The sequence below is a fragment of the Macaca fascicularis genome, chromosome 2 (genome assembly GCF_037993035.2).
Source record: "Macaca fascicularis isolate 582-1 chromosome 2, T2T-MFA8v1.1".
NCBI lineage: Eukaryota > Metazoa > Chordata > Mammalia > Primates > Cercopithecidae > Macaca > Macaca fascicularis.
Window position 1 is genome coordinate 14,552,578 of NC_088376.1, and position 20,006 is coordinate 14,572,583.

The window sequence follows — 20,006 nt, forward strand, 5'->3', positions numbered from 1 at the left end:
TCAAACACCAGAAAATTTTAAAAGAATAGTATATAAAATAATCACACATCTGCCAATGAAATTCAGTAACTATTAACATTTGCCGTTTCTGCTTTATCTATAACTACATCCATATATATTTGCAGAATCGTCTGAAGTAAGTTGCAAACTTCATGACACTAGCCCTAAAGACTTCAGCACTCAAGTTCTCATAAGGATATTATCCCACATAATCACAATACCATTTTCATCCTTCAAAAACTAATGCTATTCCCCAATGTCATCAAATATCCACTCCAAATTCCATTTTCCCTAATTAACACAAAAAAGCTCATATAGCTATTTTTATAAACCAAAATCAACTCAAAGTTCATATATTGCATTTGATTGTAAGGAAACTTTCATCTCTTTTCATCTAGAATATGCCCTTTTTTTAAAACCTATGACACTCACTTTTAGAAAAGATCAACTCAGTTATTTCATATAAATGTCCCATGTGATAGATTTGTCCAATTGTTTCCTAATGGCATAATTTAACTTCTCATTTTATCATTTGTTTTATTTGCTGTAAACAGAAAGTTTGTTTAAGGGCTTGATTAGATTCGGGTTAAGCATTTTTTTGGTTAAGAATTCTTGAATGATGCTGTGTTTTACATATCGCAAAATATCAGGAGGTTGGTTACCTGATGCAGGTGGTAACCACTAGATTCTTCCTATGTAAACCATGTTTTATCCATTAAAACAAGTAATCATCACTAATGTAAAACCTCTGTTTAAAATATTTATTTGCCTACTAACCGGCATGGTTCTTGGCGCTGGAGTTGGAGGAGTTGGTGCATGTCCTCCGGCTGGCGAGGACTGATATGCAGGTGTAGGAATTGAAGGAGCACTAGGTTCTCTGGCAATGCTTTGTTGCAAGTCCCTTATCAAAGACAAAGTGTTAAAAATTAACATGACAGAAAACAATGAACACACATAAAATACCAGCTTTTCTTTTCTTCATACATGAAACATAGAAAACAGATTCCAAACAATGATGGCATTTTAAAATATACTACATTTCAAATTAGTACAGCGACTATGGAAAACAGTATGGAGGTCCCTCAAAAAACTAAAACTAGATCTACCATATGATCCAGCAATCCCACTGCCGGGTATATATCCAAAAGAAAGGATATCCATATATTGAAGAGATATCTATATTCCCATGTTTGTTGCAGCACTTCCAACAGCCAAGATATGAATGCAACCTAAGTGTCCATCAGCAGATAAATGGATAAAGTGTAGTATATATATGCAATGGAATATTATTCAGCCATAAAAAAAATGAAATTCTGTCATTTCCAGCAACACGGATGGAACTGGAGGACATTATGTTAAGCGAAATAAGCCAGGCACAGAAAGACAATTGCATGTTCTCATTCATATGTGTGAGCTAAAAACAAGGAGACAGAGAGTAGAATGATGGTTACTAGAGTCAAGGAAGAGTAGGGGGTGGGGATCAAGACAGGTTGGATAATGGGTACAAAAATACAGTCAGATAGAATAAATAAGTTCTAGTGTTTAATAGCACCATAGGGTGATGATAGTTAATGGTAATTTATTGTGTATTTCTAAATAGCTAGAAGATTTGGAATGTTCCCAACACAAAGAAACGGTAAACGTTTGAGATGAGGAATATCCTAATTACCCTGATTTGATTATTATACATTGTATTCATGTATCAAAATATCACATGTGCCCCACAAATATGTGATGAATATCCTAATTACCCTGATTTGATTATTACACATTGTATTCATGATCAAAGTATCACATGTACCCCATAATATCTACATTTATCAATATAACAAAAACTGAAAAAAATAAAATATACTACATTTCTATTCTTGACTAGAATCTAAATCCTCTTTCTTCCTACTGTTTAATAAAATGAAGTTGTATCTTTTTTCTATTTCTGAAGACTAGGGGAAAAAAGTAAACATTTTCAGAGATCACAGTTATAGCTGGAGTAAGAAACATGTCAAACTGGGCAAGTAATCCTAAAAGACTGCCCACCCTCTAATAAAAGGTAGTCCCTGGATTTTAAAAACTCCTAACATCATCTATCTAAAAGTTATCAGAAAACTACAATGACTCATAGTTATGTAGCCAGTGTTTTAATCACTTTATCAGTGTTTATACAAAGTAAAACAGATGAAAAAGCTAACCTTTTATGCAAACCATTATGCAAATTTCTAGATAAAAACTTTCTGAAGATATTCAAAGAAATGTGGCATTGAGATATTTTATGTTAAAAGATAACACATGACCTGTCACTAAGGTAAACTCATGAAAGACATATTGCTGAAAATACTCTTACAATTTAGTACTAAAAATTAGAAAATTTTGTCTTCTCTAACAGTAATTTGAAATTCATCCCAAAACCACACTAAACAATACCTAAGGTAAAATGCACTCCATGTAATACATGATGTCAATCATCTTTTCACTGCACTGATTAATGTACACAGAGAAGTAAATATGACATGTCCCAAAATGTCTGAGACAGTACCTTTTGCCCTGATTTAACAAATAACAGCAAAGCCCCACATTGTCCGCATCCCAACTTCCCTCTCAAGAAGGGCCCCAATCACTCCAGACATAAAGAAAACTACATTCATCAAAAAAAAAAAGCTACTTCTTAATACAAGTAAATAACTGCTTATTATTTATTAATAAGTTTTTAATATCAAAATTCTGAAAGGTCAGATTTGGAAATATCTAAAATATATATATATTATAAAGCTTTAACACAATACCTTTTTTCCTTTGATAAACTCTAGGGATGGATGCAGTAAATAACACACTTATAGGGCAAATGATAATTTCCTAGCCACTTACAAAAGATATAAATCAATGCTATTAAATAAAACCAATAATATAAAAGAGCAAAAAGATATTTTAAAAATGCCACCAGTATTCCTATGCCCAACAATCTGACAATGGTTTTGAAACCATTAGTAAAAAGAAAGTAAAGCTCAGAGTAAAACACTCATTCTTCTTAAACTCTTTAAATTTCTGATGAAAGATTTCAATGAAAACAGAAATTAAAAAGCAAAGCCTCCAGCTAATAAGCATATAAAAAGGACATATTAGTCATCAGGAAAATGAAAATTAAACTCATACAATGAGATAATACTACAAACCCAGCAGAATATAGCTAAGGGCAAAAATGTGGAGCAACCAGAACTCTCAGATATTGCTAGGAGGAATATAAATTAGTACAATCGCATTGGAAAACTATTTGAAATACCAACTAAGCATACACATATCCTTTGACCTAGATATATACCCAACAGCACTGCATATAACATGCTCACCAAAAGCATGTACTGTCTAATACAGTAACCACTAGCCACATATAGCTATCAAACATCTGAAATGTGGCTAGTCTGAATTGAGATGTGTTTTAAGTATAAAATACACATTAAACTGGGCACGGTGGCTCACGCCTGTAATCCCAGCACTCTGGGAGGCCAAGGCAGGTGGATCACGAGGTCAGGAGTTCAAGATCAGCCTGGCCAAGATGGTGAAACCCCGTCTCTACTAAAAATACAAAAATTAGTCGGGCTTGGTGGTGGGCGCTTGTAAACCCAGCTACTCGGGAGGCTGAAGCAGAGAACTGCTTGAACCCAGGAGGCAGAGGTTGCAGTGAGCCGAGGTCATACCACTGCACTCCAGCCTAAGCGACAGAGCAAGACTCTATCTCACCCAAAAAAAACAACACACACACATTAGATTTCTAAGACTTAGTATGAAAAAAAGTAAAATATCTCTCATTTATAATTTTACATTGATTATATGTTAAAATGATAATACTTTGGACATACTGGGTTAAATGAAATACTGAAATTAATTTCACCTGTTTTTTAACTACAGCTACTACAAATTTTACATTTTCCATTGCATATGTCACTGCATAGTACTTCACCATATAGATATAGTTTTATTTAATTAACCAGAACCAGACATTTGACTTGTTTCTGTATTTTTACTGCTACCAGCAATATTGGACAGCAGTGATTTACAACATTCATGCCAGCACTATTTACAAAAGCTCAAAAAACTAGCAACTACTCAAAATATTCAACAGAATAAACAACTTGTATATTCACATAAAATATATACAGAATTGAGAATAAAAGATCTACAAATACACACAACTTATACTGATGAATCTCACAAATATAATGTAGAATAAAAGCCAGTCATAGAAGAGTACATCATATGTGATTCTATTTATATGCAATGCAAAAACAGGAGAAAGTAATCTATGTTCTCTCACAAGTTAGGATAGTGGTTGCCCTGGAAGAGAAAGATAAAGAAAGACTGACTGGGTGGATGCATTAACAATGCTTTTAGGGTGCTGAGAATTTTCTGTGTATTGATCTAAGTGCTGGTTGCCTGGGTGTACTCAGTTTGTGAACATTCAACAAGATATACACTTATGTATACTTTTCCAGTATACATTATATTCCGTAAGATTTCAAAGTATTTTGGCCTTGAGTATTAACAATGACTAACAAAATAAACTCTCAGATATTCAAAAGCTAATATTATATGGCCTGCTTTTCCATCTTTCATTCACCTTTCAATCACTGAGCTGAAAATATTTGACAAGTGTATACAATAAATATACACACAAATAGCAACAAATTTTTAGATATATGAATTATAAAATATTTAAAATGACAATATTCCAATCTTTCTTCCTTAGAATATCCAGAGCTTCCTTGTGCATAAACAAGTCAATTTCTATGTTTATTATTTTCTTCCTTTTTACACAAAGCATACTCTACACACTGTTCTGCATCTTTTTACCGTAACTATCTTGAAGATCTTTCCATATCAGTAAATTGAAAACATCCTGTTTTTTAAAATAGCTGCACAGCATTTCACTATACAAGTATAGCTTTATTTCAGCAGCCCTGGTCACTTTGTTTCTACTTTTTTACTGCTATTTGCAATGCAGAAATGAATAAGCTCATAAATATGTCATTTCTAGCATATTCTAATATATCCTCAGAATAGATTCCCAAAAACAGAATAGCTGGATTAAAGGATGTTTGCGTTAGTAGTCTTATTCTTTACAGCTAAACTGCCCAACACAAGGATTGCACCATTGTGTATTCTCACGGCAATATAAAATCTATTTCTCCAACATGTGACAACAAAGCATGTTATCAAACTTTCGGATTCTTGCCAAACTGAAAAATATTATTTCAGACTAATTTTAATTTGTATTTTATAATGAATGAGGGCATTCTTTTTTTTTATTTCATTTATTTAAGAGCCATTTATATTTCCTTGTCTGCAAAATTCTGTTTGTGTCTTTTCCTCAGTTTTCTATGGGGTTTTCTTCTCATTGATTTCTAGTTCTTTTCTAAATAAAGTAAATTAGCCTTTTGCCTGTGAATAAGTTTCAAATATTGGATTCCCAATTTGTTATATCCTGACTCTGTTTACCATATTTCTGTGAGGAACTTATTCTTTTTTTTTAATACCTTCTGGAATTTAAGTAGGAGTTATTAGATGCTGCCCATCCCAGCTTTATTAAGGAATTCTCCATTCTATTTTACACCTTATATATCATTTACAAATTTCAAGTTTGGTCCACTCAGAATTACTTTGGTATAAAGATAACTTTTATTTTCTAAATGGCTGGGCAGTTGTCCACAACCTCTTCTGGTTGGCTGAAGATCTTTTACACTAAATTCACATATGTATTTGAATCTATTTCTATTTTCTATTCTGTCTTTGTCTAATCATGTACCAGCATCACTGTGTTTTAATTAAACATGGTATTATATACCTTAATATCTGGTAGAACTAGTATCCCTTCACTATTCTTTTTACTGTTTTCCTGGCTGACCTTGTTTCTTTTTCTACTTGAACTTTAGGATCAACTTGTCTAATTCCAAATGAAAAGCTGCTGACATTTTTAATCAAAAGTATGTTGAATGCATATGTTTATTTCTTTATTTATGTTTGTTATTAGATATAGGGTCTCACTGTTGCCCAGACTGGAGTACACTGGCTATTTACAGGTACAATCATAGCGCACTACAACCTAGAACCCTAGGGCTCAAACCATCCTCCCACTTCAATCTCCCAGGTAGCTGGGACTAGAAGTGCATGCCATCACACCCAGCTGATGTATAAGTTAACTTAGAATTGACATCTTTATGAAGTTGAGTCATCCTATCCAAGGACATGTTTTTTAACTTGCTCAAGTCTTCTTTTGTGTCCTTGAAATAGTGTTTTCTTCACATAGATCTCAAATATTATAAACTTATATTTTATCTTTTTTGTTGCTATTTTAAACGGGTCTCTTCCTCCATCTTATCTTCTAAAGGCTTATTTACATGAAAGTCACTGATTTCTACAAATTATATTTATGATCAACAACTTCAGTAATAATTATTTTATTATTTGCAGAGTTTTGGGGTTTTCTTGGGTTTTCAAGTAGTTGTACAATCATAATGTCTGTAAATAGTGCTAGTTTTACTTCTTCCTTTCCAATTTTTTAATTTCTCTCTCATGTGATTGCCTTGGCTGGTACTGCAGTACAGTATTTAAAAATAGTGCTGATAGTGGTATTTGTTTTCTGTTCTTGACTTGAGAGGGAACTCTTTATAGTGCTTCTCCATTAATCACTATACTGAGTTTTGGGCAGAAATATACACACACACAAACATATATATATTTTCATGTTATGGAAGTATCTATCTTCTATCTATTCTTATTTTACTGAGTATCAGAAGACTCATTTTCTCAAATGCTTCTGCCTCATCTATTAAGACAAACCAGTGATCCTTCCTTTGATATGAAAACACTGAATACTGAATACTGGAATAAACGCCCCCCCCTCCCCTTGTCAATAATTCTTTTTTAACGTCCTGGTGACTATTACTGTCAAATACTTTATTTAGGACTTTTGCATCCATATTCATAACTGAAACTGGTCTGTAGACTGTTTTGTATTAATTTTTGTTAGATTTTTTATCATTAAGACTAATATGGAGAATACTCATCTTTTTTTAGGCTGTGGGGGTGGCTCACACCTGTAATCCCGATCACCTGAGGTCAGGAGTTCGAGACCAGCCTGGCCTACATGGTGAAACCCTGTCTCTACTAAAAATACAAAAATTAGCCAGGCGTGGTGGTGCACACCTGTAATGCCAGCTACTCGGGAAGCTGAGGCAGGAGAATTGCTTGAATCCAGGAGGCGGAGGTTGCAGTGAGACAAGATTGCATGATTGCACTCCAGCCTGGGTGACAGAGCAAAACTCCGTCTTTTAAAAAAAAAAAAAAAAAAATCTTTTTTTTTTAAAACATTTAGAACATTTTTAAAACATTCTATTTATTTGCTTTTTATAGGTTTAGCAGAAATACTCTAAAAGCAACTGACCTGCTCTTTCTTAGAAGAAAATGGTAACTTCTCTCATGAACATGAGCAGAGAGGTGAATGAACATGAACATGTTCATTCTCTGTTCATGAATATGAACAGAGAGATGAATAAAGATCTAGTTGCCTGAAAGGGTCATCAGTATAAGATTCTTTCAGCTCTTTATATTTATTACTAATGAATATGAACTTTAGGATCAACTTGTTTAATTCCAAATGAAAAGCTACTGACATTTTAAATCAAAAGTATGTTGAATGCATATGTTTATTTATGATGGTTTTTTATGTACCCGAAGTACAGTTTGGATATAAAATCTTTAGCTTGTATTTACTATATAAAATCTTTAACTCATATTTACTATCCTTGAGATTACAGCAATCACTCCACTCTCTTCTAGCATACAGTGCTTTCAGCCTAATTTTTTTCGCCTTTTTATAAATTGACTTGTTTTGCCTGACTGCTAAAGGATTCTGCCATTATCTTTTAAGGCCAATAATTTATATGCCTTGAAGCTGACAGTTCTTGATCATTTTCCCCTACCATATGATACACTCTTTCAACAACCTTCACTTACTTCAAGAAAATGTTCTTGAGTATCATTAAGTGTTCTGTTTAGAGAACGTTAAATAACTGCTCTGTCTGGTTTTTCTTCTTTGAGAGAAATTCAATTTTGCATATATTAGGTCTTCTGTGCCCACCTTCTCTCTAATCCTTTGTAATTCTTTCTTGACTTTGATTTCATTTTAATTTCCTAATTTCTACTCTGTGTTCCTGTGTGTTCTTCAGCATTTATTTGCCCTTTGTGCTCCTTCCCATTTCGTGATGGTTTTATTCTTCCCTTCTACTTCTTTCCTGAATTCTGACACCTCACATCTTATCACTTCCTGTTTTCTTACCATATTCCTGCAGTTCTGGAATTTCTGCTCAAAGTGTTCCTTGGAGTGCTCGCAGTCCCCAACCTTTTTGGCACCAGGGACCAGTTTCGTGGAAGACAATTTTTCCACAGGGGAGCGGGAGATGATTTCAGGATGAAACTGTCCCACCTCAGATCATCAGGCATTAGTCAGAGTCTCACAAGGAGCGCACAACCTAGATCCCTTACATGGGCAGTTCGCAATAGTGTTTGCGCTCCTATGAGAATCTAATGCTGTGGCTGATCTGACAGGAGTATTACTCAGGCAGTAATACTCGCCCAGCCACCTGCCTGCCTGCCACCCACCTCCTGCTGTCCAGCCCAGTTCCTAATAGGCCACGAACCAGTACCAGTCCATGGCCCCAGGACTGGGGACCCCGGCCTTAGAATGACTGCCTTCTTGCATTTGTTGTTGTTGTTGTTGTTGTTTAGTTCATGGTCAGATCTTTGCTCATAATTTTCATCTATTCTGTGGCAATATTATTTTGGTAAATGTTCTTCATCTATGAAGTTTTATTTAATTTTGTTAATGTTTTTTACCTTTTATCAGCACTGTGCTACTCTGTATTGATTACTCAGCAGGAAATGAGCTGTATGTTAACTGGCCCTGCTTTCTCAGCAGCCTCCTTCTAAAAGTGATTTTGCTGGTATTCTCCGAGCTATTCATGCTGTCTCCTCCATGTTCTATAGCTGTAGTTTTATGTAAGGAACCTACTTGCTAGTTCAAAATAAATTGCTTGTATTTACTGGCACTTCCTGAGATCTGCCACCTGAACTGTTTTATCATTTCTGTGACCTCACTGTACTTCCTGCATCTAGAGTTTCTGCTTCTTTTCGTCCTTTCATTCCCAGATTGTGCAGCTGTTTGCTTGTTGCTTTGTAAAATACTCGATCTAGTTCCTTCTTCCAGGAGAAAAGGAGGGAAATTGCTATCTCATATTACCAAATTCACACCAAAAGTCTCTACATGATTTTTTAAAAGAAAATTCTTTAAGTACAATTTGATACACAAAACAGACTTACTTTAAGAGTTCATCTCTTTCTGTCTTCCGCGCAAAAACTATATCACTGCATTTGTTCTGGAACCTGACCAGGATTTCAGTCAACTCATTGTAAAACTATAAGCAAAGAACAAATACAAGTAATGAACAAGAACAATTTTTTAATCCAGAGAGTAATGTGATCTAAAGCTAATTTGTCAATGATAGTTAAAGCCGAAGAACTGAAATCTGCATGAGATACATTCATACAATTTACTAGGCCCAACAACTTAATATTAAATGTGATCCAAGATTCCTAGAGAAAATAAAAATAAAATCATTTTTACAGAACATTATCATCAAAAACGTAACAAGTTAAAAGTTTCATGATCATGAAAATCTTCCTAATTCCTAGAGAAAAGTCAATTACTTAATAACATTACACCTATTTAAGTGGAAGGATTCGGTTTTCATATTCACTACAGAAATGCAAGCACACTTCAGAAACCCTTAAAAGAATTTCTAAAGGCTCTCTGGAGGGTTTTCTCAGCTTACCTATTTAAACAAAGCATTTTAAACCAAATTAAAACGCCATTTTACTATCCTATTTGGAAGGCTTTGCAGTATTTTCACCCTTTCTTCAGAGGGTTTTACATTTTACCTACTGTATTTGTATCAAGGTAACTTTATTCAGTGAGTATTACGAAGTTAAGTACCAAAAGGAATTATGCATCTGAAAAAACTTAAAAGTCACTGCTCCCTCAAAAACAAAGTAATTGGTAAAAAGAAATATAAGCAAATTCCCTAAACTTTTTAAAGGACAAGACAAGAAAGTACTTACATATTTAGCAAGCCCTCTTGACGCTTGGGCAGGCCACAAGTCTGTCCTCAGCAAACCACCACACAGAATATAAAAGTCATGCCCCCCACCTTTTCTATCACAAATCAGTCCCCAAATTAGTCAATACTCCTGTCCTCTCAAAATTCATCAGTCAACTTCCTATCCCTTAAAAAGGTGTCACTGACATCTCTGCTAATTCCTGCTACCTCGAATATTTATACCCCTTTTCTGCCAGTTGAAATATGCAATCCCATGAAATGTTGCCACCTTCATTAAGCTTTCTCCCTCCTACAACAAACTTCGCAGAGACAATAGCGTTAAAGCTAAAATTCCAGGCAAAGAGTAATTTGGTTCAACTGGAAATACCATTTAACTTCCAAACTATACGTTCACATCTGTACTTGCTAGCTATGATTCCTTTTGCATGTACTTCATACCTTTGTGCCCTCCTTCAAATTAGCTACCAGTTCAACAAAGTTGTCATATGCAGTAGCTAAATTCTTCAAAACTTCTTCTCTTAAGTTAGCTTCATTATTAGATTGTTTCATTTTCGAAAATTCCTGATGTGAGACCTTGTTAAAAGAAAGATTTATGTATTTACATTTATTTATAAAATATAGCTCATAACATTTTTATTGATCTTTTCCAATTATGAAAATCATATGTAATTAAATACATATCCAAAATTACTAGAATTACCTAGTATACTCTTTTGAAGTCTCATTATGCTTTAAATCTTTCTTAAGTAAAAATTTCAAAAATCCAATAGGAGTCAAAACAACCAATAATGACCATGGATTTCTATTAGTATATAACACTTGCAAAAAATATAACATGAAAATTATTTTACCTTTTGGAATATTTTATATCATATATAGATACAATATTTAGGAGTAGAAATGCAAGTTTAATTCTGCACGTTAACTATTAAAAGAGCAAAATTTCAAGTCTTTGTTAGTCCAAATTACCTATCTGTAAACACGAACACTAACTTCAAACTTCTCAACATATTTAGTTTGCATTATCTTTTAAAAAAATGACTGAAGTCTGTACGTATGTTAGCCACATAATTAAAGGTATCAGTAATTCCAACTAATTTCGATTTTCCTCCTATATGGAAAAAAACCAAAGCTATTAAAAACTTGGAACCATGAAAAATATCTGAAGTATCAAGCACTCCTAAGTAATATGCAACATTTTAGCCATAGAAATGACTTTGTTTCTGCAGGGCGTGGTGGCTCACGCCTGTAATCCCAGCACTTTGGGAGGCTGAGGCGGAAGGATCACGAGGTCAGGAGATCCAGACCCTCCTGGCTAACATGGTGAAACCCCGTCTCTACTAAAAATACAAAAAATTAACCAGGCGTGGTGGCGGGCACCAGAGGCTGAGGCAGGAGAACGGCAGGAACCCGGGAGGCAGAGCTTGCAGTGAGCCAAGATCGTGCCACTGCACTCCAGCCTAGGTGACAAAGCGAGACTCCGTCTCAAAAAAAAGAAAAAAAAATGACTTTGTTTCATAGATATAAATAAAACTGATGTGCCAAGTTTAATTTTACAAAATACACATGTATTAAGTTCTACTCTTAACTACAGATATTCCCCAATGTCATTTTCCTAACTGAATATAGGTTTAGTCCAGACATATCCTTTCTGTAATTTTTAAAACACAGATCTTATTAAATATATGAATTTCACCTGAATATTTTTAAGAAGTCCTTCCTGTTTCTTTAGAGATTCTTGGACTTTAGTTGTAAGACCTCCATAGACTCGATCTAGTTCAGTAACAGAAAGAGCTTCTTCATTTATCACACCATCTTGAGCCAGAGCTGTCAAAAACTTGCTTGTCATGTCAAAATTCACAGCTTTCAAGTCATTCTCCAGACCCTCTCTTTCCTTCTTTACTTCATCAAGATTTGACAATAAGGATTTTAAGACATTTACAACCTAAACAATAAAAAAGACACCTTAGTTTAACTGAAAAAAAAAAAATTTCAAAAAGGAAATAATATATAAAGGTTCATTCGGGCTAAGAGAGAGATGGTTTCTCAGAGAGCCAAATATAAATTGAACGTCAGGGTTTATATAGACAGACATTGTACCTTCAGTTGACTCAGATTAAAACAAAAGCAGCATTAATAACAATAGCAACAGCTACAATTTACTGAACTCTTATGTGTTAGGCACCATGCTAAACACTTTAGAAATATAATTTTATGTATTCCTTACAATACCCCATGGGGTATATATATTTATGACCCCTATTTCAAAGATAGGGATAATGAGTCTCAGAAAAATTAAGTGACATAGTTATAGAGCTACCATGGGGCAGAGGTGAAATCTGAGACCTAAGTCTGACTAATTACAAAACCAATCTCTTAGCCACTCTACACTATACTCCCTCCCGACCATGGTTGTGAAGCAGGGGAAGGTATGATTTTGTAGGTAAGTAGATATCCTATTTTGCCTAGAGAGACTGAGAGACACATAGAGAAATAGAGGTGAACATAGAAATACAGACAGTCATGAAGCAAGCATGGTAGATGGAGAAAGAAATAGAGAAAGATACAGATATAAACCTATATACCACACATCTATTTTATACGCTGGGAGAGGAAGAAGGTAAGAGGGTTCTTGTGCCTCTCTTCAAATATCATTAAGAGTTTTAGGCCAGATGTAGAGGTTCGAGCCTGCAGTCCCAGCACTTCAGAAGGATCACCTGAGCCTAGGAGTTCGAGACCAGCCTAGGCAACAAAGTGAGATCAGCCTAGGCAACAAAGTGAGACCCCATTTCTACATTAAAAAAAAAAAAAACTAGCTGGGCGCAATGGTGTGCACCTGCAGTCACAGCTACTTCAGAGGCTGAGACAGGAGGATTGCTTTAGCCCAAGGGATCAAGGCTGCAGTGAGCCATGATCATGCCACTGCATTCCAGCCTGGGTGACAGAGAGAAACCCTGTCTCAAAACAAAACACAAAAACAAAATAGAGATTTATCTCTTGTATTCAGTCAAGACACTCTCTGACCTATACCCACATGATTCATAAACACCTCTTCATATTAATAGTGTTCAAGCACCTTCTAATGAGCACTTTCAAGTTGCCCCTTTCACTCATCTCTTCATACTTTGCTAGGACCACCACGAAAAACATCAACCCAATCTCTCTATTCTGCTTGCCCCAATGAGGCTCATAGAAAGAAAATTGGAGGAAAGACAAAGGAAGAAGAGGGCACCATGAGCCCTGTCTCCACCCGTCTTTCTCATTACCAGCAGCAATTCCAATTCTCATGGATCCCCCTACCAAATGCCTGTTTCTAAAAATTCCTATCCTACTCTTCCTTCCACAGTCTTAGTTAGCTCCTTAATAGGAATGTCCAATGTAACATCCCTTTGTGAAGACCAGAGACTCAAGGTTTCTTCTAAATGTAGGTGAATTTCCTTTTTGGCCTCATTTACACCCATATCTCCTAAATATCCTAATTTTAAAACGGAAGGAAGTGAAAGGAAAAGAAGGGGAAGGGAAAGGAAGAGAAGGGGGAGGGGGAGAAGAGAGGAAGGAACGGGGAAGGGAAGGAGAAAGGGAGTGAGAGAAAGAAGAGGGTACAGGGGAGAAGGCTGTGGAAAGAGAAACATGATTCCTAGAAAACATCAAACCACAGAAACTCTAAAAGGAAGGAGGAAGAGAAAGAATCATACCTGGGTGGATATGGCAAAGTCTGTTTAAAGACCTAGTAGAACTTGATATTAGATGATGTGAGTAAAACTTTTCTTCCAAGTGACTTCCAGGATATATTATTAAATGAAAAAAAAAAGGGTACAAAGGCATATCTAGTATACTGCAATTTGAGTGAGAGAGAAGGAAAATCAGAAAATAAATATACACATATATAATACCTATATATGTATATGTATGTATTCATAATTTTGGGGGGTTTTTTGTTTGTTGTTGTTCTTGCAAAAAGAAAATCAGTAAGGACAAACCAGAAACTAACAAATATGGTTACTTACAGGAAATATACAGGAAAGAAGTAGAAGGAAAAGGAATGAGGCTTTCTGCATGTACCTTTTGAATCATGAACATTTACACACTCAAAAAACAAGATTAAGTCAAAACTTGAATAAGGAAACAAATGAACTAATGGTCTATCAAAGTGAAACGTAATTACATAGAAAAAAAGTAATTGCATAGGAAAAAAAAAAACACTTCAACTCTGACTATACTCCCTTAAAGACCATAATGGACTTAGTTACTGTGCAATCAAGGACAGGTTACTACTTAGAAAATCCAATTTTCTCAACTGTAAAATGGGCATAATAGTACCTATGTCAGGACTGTTGTGAAGACTGAGATAATCTATATAAAGTGCTCAACATAACTTCTAACAAAGGGTAAGTATTCAATCACATTACCTAGATTAGGAAGAAAAGCTAACCGCAACTTCCATGGTATCTAACCAGACGGATACAGAAGCTTTCTAACCAGACGCTACAGAGGGCCAAATAGTTAACAAATCCTGTGATATTCAAAAATGCAATAATTCTAACTTTCTGGGAAAAAAAAATGCCATTTCAAACAACCAATTTATGAACAAACTTGTGGACTACCACACAAAGATAGAGATCCCTTGTATTATGAACATCTTTTTAAAAAATTTCATACGCAGTATACTAGTTTAACATAATTCAGATTATATGACACTGGCCTCATTTTAACAGAGTAAATGAAGTAGAAAATGAATTAAACTGCTTCCACAAATGACCAAGATAATAAGAAAACCACTGCCTACATTTTCTTATAAATTCAAATTTGAGGTTTAACATGTTATCAAAGTATATAAATAATTAGAATCCTAGGGTATTTATTTCTTACATACAGCTCCAGCTATCTTTCAACTGCAATTAAATGTATCCCTTTATTAAGTTAGGCTGCCAGTGATGATCATTGAAACAAATACTTTTTGTTTTGGGTACCGTTCTAGATGCTATGGACACAACTACTAACAAAAACAGTCTTTTCCTTCATTTGGACACCAGAGAGGATTAAATAAATATGCAAAGGGGAGGATTAAACAAATACACAAAAATAGAATAATGTGGGTAGACAATGACAAAGATGGAGAAGAGGTGACATCTGAGACTAATGAAAAAGAGGTAATAGCCACGGAAATGGGAAGAAAGCCCTGCACAGAAGGAAACGCAAATGTAAAAGTCCTGTGGCAGGCACAAGCTTGGCAGGATCAAAGGAAATAAAAAAAGGCCAGTCTGGCTAAAGTATAGTAAACAAAAGGCAGAACAGCAGATGAGGTCAAACAGAATGGCAGGAATGGCATCACCTAGGTTGTCAATACTTTGTCTTTTAGATCAGAATCTTACAAACTTTTTTGGTAAAGGACCAAACAGAAAATATTTTTGCCTCAGTAGGCCACAGTCTCTGTTGCAGCTCTTTAACTCTGCTTTGCAGAGTGAAAGACAATGTGTAAATGAATGAGCGCAGCTATGTTTCAACAAAAATGTATTAACAAACACTGAAATCTGAATTTTATATAAAGCCCATATATTAAAACATTCTTTTGATTTTTTTCCAGCCATTTAAAAAATGAAGTAGAAAGTTTTACATTTTTTTAAATGAGTTTCACATTTAAAAAATGTAAAACTCATTCTTAGCTCATAGGCCATAAAAAGAGAAGAGGCAGGCTGGATTTGGCCCACAAGCCAGTTTCCTGACCCCAGTTTTAGATTTAAAACCCTCTGTAGCATTTAACAGCACCAAGTACGATATGAGACATAAGAAATGCCCTGGGAGCGGTGGCTCATGCCTGTAATCCCAGCACTTTGGGAGGCCAAGGCGGGTGGATCATGAAGTCAAGAGATCGAGACCATCCTGGCCAACATGGTGAAACCCCGTCTCTACTAAAAATACAAAAACTAGCTGGGCATGGTGGTGCACACCTGTAGTCCCAGCTACTTAGGAGGCTAGGCAGAACTGTTTGAACCCAGAAGGCAGAGGTTGCAGTGAGCCAAAATTGCACCACTGCACTCCAGCCTGGGTGACAGAGTAAGACTCCATCTCAGAAAAGAAAAGAAAAGAAAAGAAAAAAGAGAAAAGAAAAGAAAAGAAAAAAGAAAAAGAGCTACTCGGGAGGTTAGGCAGGAGAACTGCTTGAACCCAGGAGGCAGAGGTTGCAGTGAGCCAAGATTGCGCCACTCCACTCCAGCCTGGGTGACAGAGTAAGACTCCATCACAAAAAAAAAGAAAAAAGAAAGGAAAGAAAGGAAAGAAAGGAAAGAAAGGAAAGAAAGGAAAGGAAAGGAAAGGAAAGGAAAGGAAAGGAAAGAAGGAAGGAAGGAAGGAAGGAAGGAAGGAAGGAAGGAAGGAAGGAAGGAAGGAAGGAAGGAAGGAAGGAAGGAAGGAAGGAAGGAAGGAAGGAAGGAAGGAAGGAAGGAAGGAAGGAAGGAAGGAAGGAAGGAAGGAAGGAAGGAAGGAAGGAAGGAAGGAAGGAAGGAAGGAAGGAAGGAAGGAAGGAAGGAAGGAAGGAAGGAAGGAAGGAAGGAAGGAAGGAAGGAAGGAAGGAAGGAAGGAAGGAAGGAAGGAAGGAAGGAAGGAAGGAAGGAAGGAAGGAAGGAAGGAAGGAAGGAAGGAAGGAAGGAAGGAAGGAAGGAAGGAAGGAAGGAAGGAAGGAAGGAAGAAAGAAAGAAAGAAATGCCCTCAATGAAATCTTCTATTTTACTTTTATAACCTTGTCATTTTATTTTCAGAAAAGGCAAATAAGCAACTATCTTTACAGCAATGAAAGCAGAAACTTGATACATTTACCCTACACTAAAGGTAACCTAGAGGAGTTTCTTTGTCTCTTTATGTTAGGGACCAAGGTGCTCAGCACAGTTCTGGAATAGTAGGCCTTCAAAAAACACTTGGTGAGTAAATAAACAAACAGATTCCAGCCATTCTCAGTATGTCCATAAACCTTCTGTCATGAGGAATCAGGAGTAAAAGCTGTGTTTGCAGATCCTCCACTAGTCTGTGAATCCAAAAAAGGCACTCCTCTGGGAGGGCACACAGTTTTAAACAGCTCTCTTTATGCTGTACCTCTAAGGAAGTAAAGCGTTTTTTTTAAAGGCCCCCCACCCCCCACCATTACTCCCAGCAGATGTAACACTTTGAGTGTAACTGAACATCATCCTTGAGCAAAAAAAGATGTTCCTTCCTCTGGCTAGACTCAGCCCCATATACATTAGGGCCAAGGCTTGGCCAGCCAACCATAGACTAGACTTCAGGCCACAGTAGATCATAGGCAACCAATCACAAGCAGTGATCCTAGGTATTTAATATAAAAATTTTTAAATACAGATTACCACTAGTCTGCAAAATTTTTCAGAGTATCTCAATATGTAAAACCAGATGCCTGAAGAGACTGAAAATAAGTAACTAGACAGTAGGCTTCTTCACAATAAAAGAAAAAAACAGCCCTACCATCAAACTTGGACTTTTTAATAAAACGTGTACATTGCATCATTCTAATCAGCAATCAAAAACCTCAGTTTTTATCATAAAAATTCTGGCTAAAATGTGTCATCAACTATTATGACAACCATCTGAAATAGCTTTGATAAACCTGATGCTTGCCTTATTTGATAAAGGCATATGACAAATGAATATACAGAGAGTGCTGAAATTTTTGTGGTTCCCTGTCAAGAAACTTCCATAAAATTACTTCATATTGACTACAAAAGTTCCTTTCTCCTGTGTAACACAACTAAGGATTAATAAAACTGATACAACTGAATAAAATATCAACAAATCAGTGCATACTAATGCAGATTTTGCTTAGCACAAACCATTTTTCCTTTTCTACTGAAAGCAGAAGAATCAAGGGATGAAAGCCACATAGTCTGAGTCATGTACAAGACACCAAAAAGAATACAAAGAGAGTACTAAACAGAGATCTTTTTCTAAAATAAAAAAGGTACCAGAATTTATTGCTGTTCCAAGGGTCTGCAGTTTCTTCTTCGGGTTCTTTGTTCTTTACAAGTTAACCTTCTGACCACCTCCCTTTTCTCCTCTACGTCCTCAAAAGCAACTAACTCATATTCCTTGTTCCATTGGGTTCCCCTGTTACATTCAGGTTCAATGCACATTCAACTATGTAGCTTTCTCTTCCCTTTGAGAGGTGCCCAGTACCTGTGCATTTACCCTACACTAAAGGTAACCCAGAGGAGTTTTTTGTCTCTTCATGTTAGGGACTAAGGTGCTCAGCACTGTTCTGGAATAGTAGGCCTTCAAACACTTGGTGAATAAATAAATAGATTCCAGCCATTCTCAACATGTCTATAAACCTTCTGTCACGAGAAATCAGGAGTAAAAGCTGTGTGTGCAGATCCTCTGTACCTCTGATAACTCTCTAGACACAGCCACTACTCAGCCCTTCTCTGATCCTACACGTTTACTTTTTCTGCCTATCCACTCTGTTCTCGTAATGCGCCAATCTCTTAAGAAGCCTCTGAAGAGAACTGCTCCAAATTACTGAAATTTAAGTTCTTCATCTAAATCCCCATAACATGCTTCCTATACTTTCCCTGTGACATTTTTAAACTTCTTCCCTATATTACAGTCATCCTTGTACATGACTGATATTCCACAATGGATCATAAATTGAGGGTAAAGCCTGTGTATAATTCATGTTAATTTTCCAATGTATCCACCATAGTGCCTTACACAGAGGGTCTTGGAATAAATATATGAAATATATAAAATGCTTCTATGGAAAGACAAATAAGGAATGAAACTAATACTTTTCAGAACTTACTATCCCAGGAAATTCACTTTTTTCAAGAAGTTTTCAGCAGTATTTCTTGCCCTTTGGCTTGTTTTCCTGTGCAGAGATTTGGGACCTCTATCTTATTCTACTAACTTACCTTACCTCCAGTGATAGGCCATTAAATTATACTTGCACTTTCTCTTCTTTTAGGACTTTCCAAATCAGATGCCCTACTATTCGATTTTCTCTTTCCTGTCATCAGTAGAAACACCATGATGGTGCTATCCATCTATTAACATGCACACCTTGTCAATCTTCATTTCAAAGGTAGTCCCAGGGAAACAAGGTGGAAGGGAGTATAGAATAATGTAAGAAATAAAGAATTTGTGTATCCGGCCATACCCAGTCCTTTCATTTCAGGAAATTTCTATACTTCCAAGTTTCTCTCTTTTATAAAACCCGAATTAAATAATGTTGACCTGTGAAGTATCTAAAATTTAGTTCAAAAAAGGGCATTCAATAAATGGAAGTTACTATTATAGGATAGTTAATATTAGTATAATTATCTATTACAGTCTATATACTACTTTAAATATAACAACCCCAATTTATTTCTGCATTTTTTTAAAGATGACAATAAGAAAATTGGCAGTTCTTTATATAAAATGGCTTGAATGTGGTTTTCTTAAGCAGATGACCACCCACATCAAAATGCCCTTCTTACCTCACTGCCCTGCATGGTCTTTGCTGGATTAGCAGAAGGGATGGCAGCATTCAGCTCAGGCTCTGGCTTACACAAAAGCACGATGGTGTCACGATGAGACTGGTAACATTCTTTCACTTGTCCATCTGCTTGCACAGCTTTATCTAAAACTGTTCTGAAGTTGGTTCCCTCTGGGAGAAAATAAAAGTTTCGAGAGCATAGAAGTGATTCTAACAGCAACGTTTATGGGCTGGTTATATGTTGAGTTCTAGTTTCCAACTTTACTTATCTTCCCCTTCTATAGACCCCTATTCACTTAATAATAAAAACAGCTCCTAACAGTCTTTGCATTCTCGTTTTTGGAAAGATGACAAAATCACTTATA

At 35.8% G+C, this 20,006-nt stretch overlaps 1 protein-coding gene across 2 annotated transcripts in view; it reads right to left on the bottom strand.

Annotated features, from left to right (window-relative positions):
• Window positions 1–20,006, bottom strand: part of PDCD6IP (programmed cell death 6 interacting protein) — a 74,192-nt gene that overhangs the window by 2,092 nt on the left and 52,094 nt on the right. For both annotated transcript variants that reach the window (XM_005545501.5, XM_005545500.5), the window contains exons 12-16: window positions 19,643–19,812; window positions 11,860–12,108; window positions 10,602–10,736; window positions 9,367–9,461; window positions 778–901 (exon numbers count right to left, since the gene is read on the bottom strand). In XM_005545501.5, the coding sequence (XP_005545558.3) occupies window positions 778–901; window positions 9,367–9,461; window positions 10,602–10,736; window positions 11,860–12,108; window positions 19,643–19,812 (773 nt within the window). The remainder of the gene's footprint in view (window positions 1–777; window positions 902–9,366; window positions 9,462–10,601; window positions 10,737–11,859; window positions 12,109–19,642; window positions 19,813–20,006) is intronic.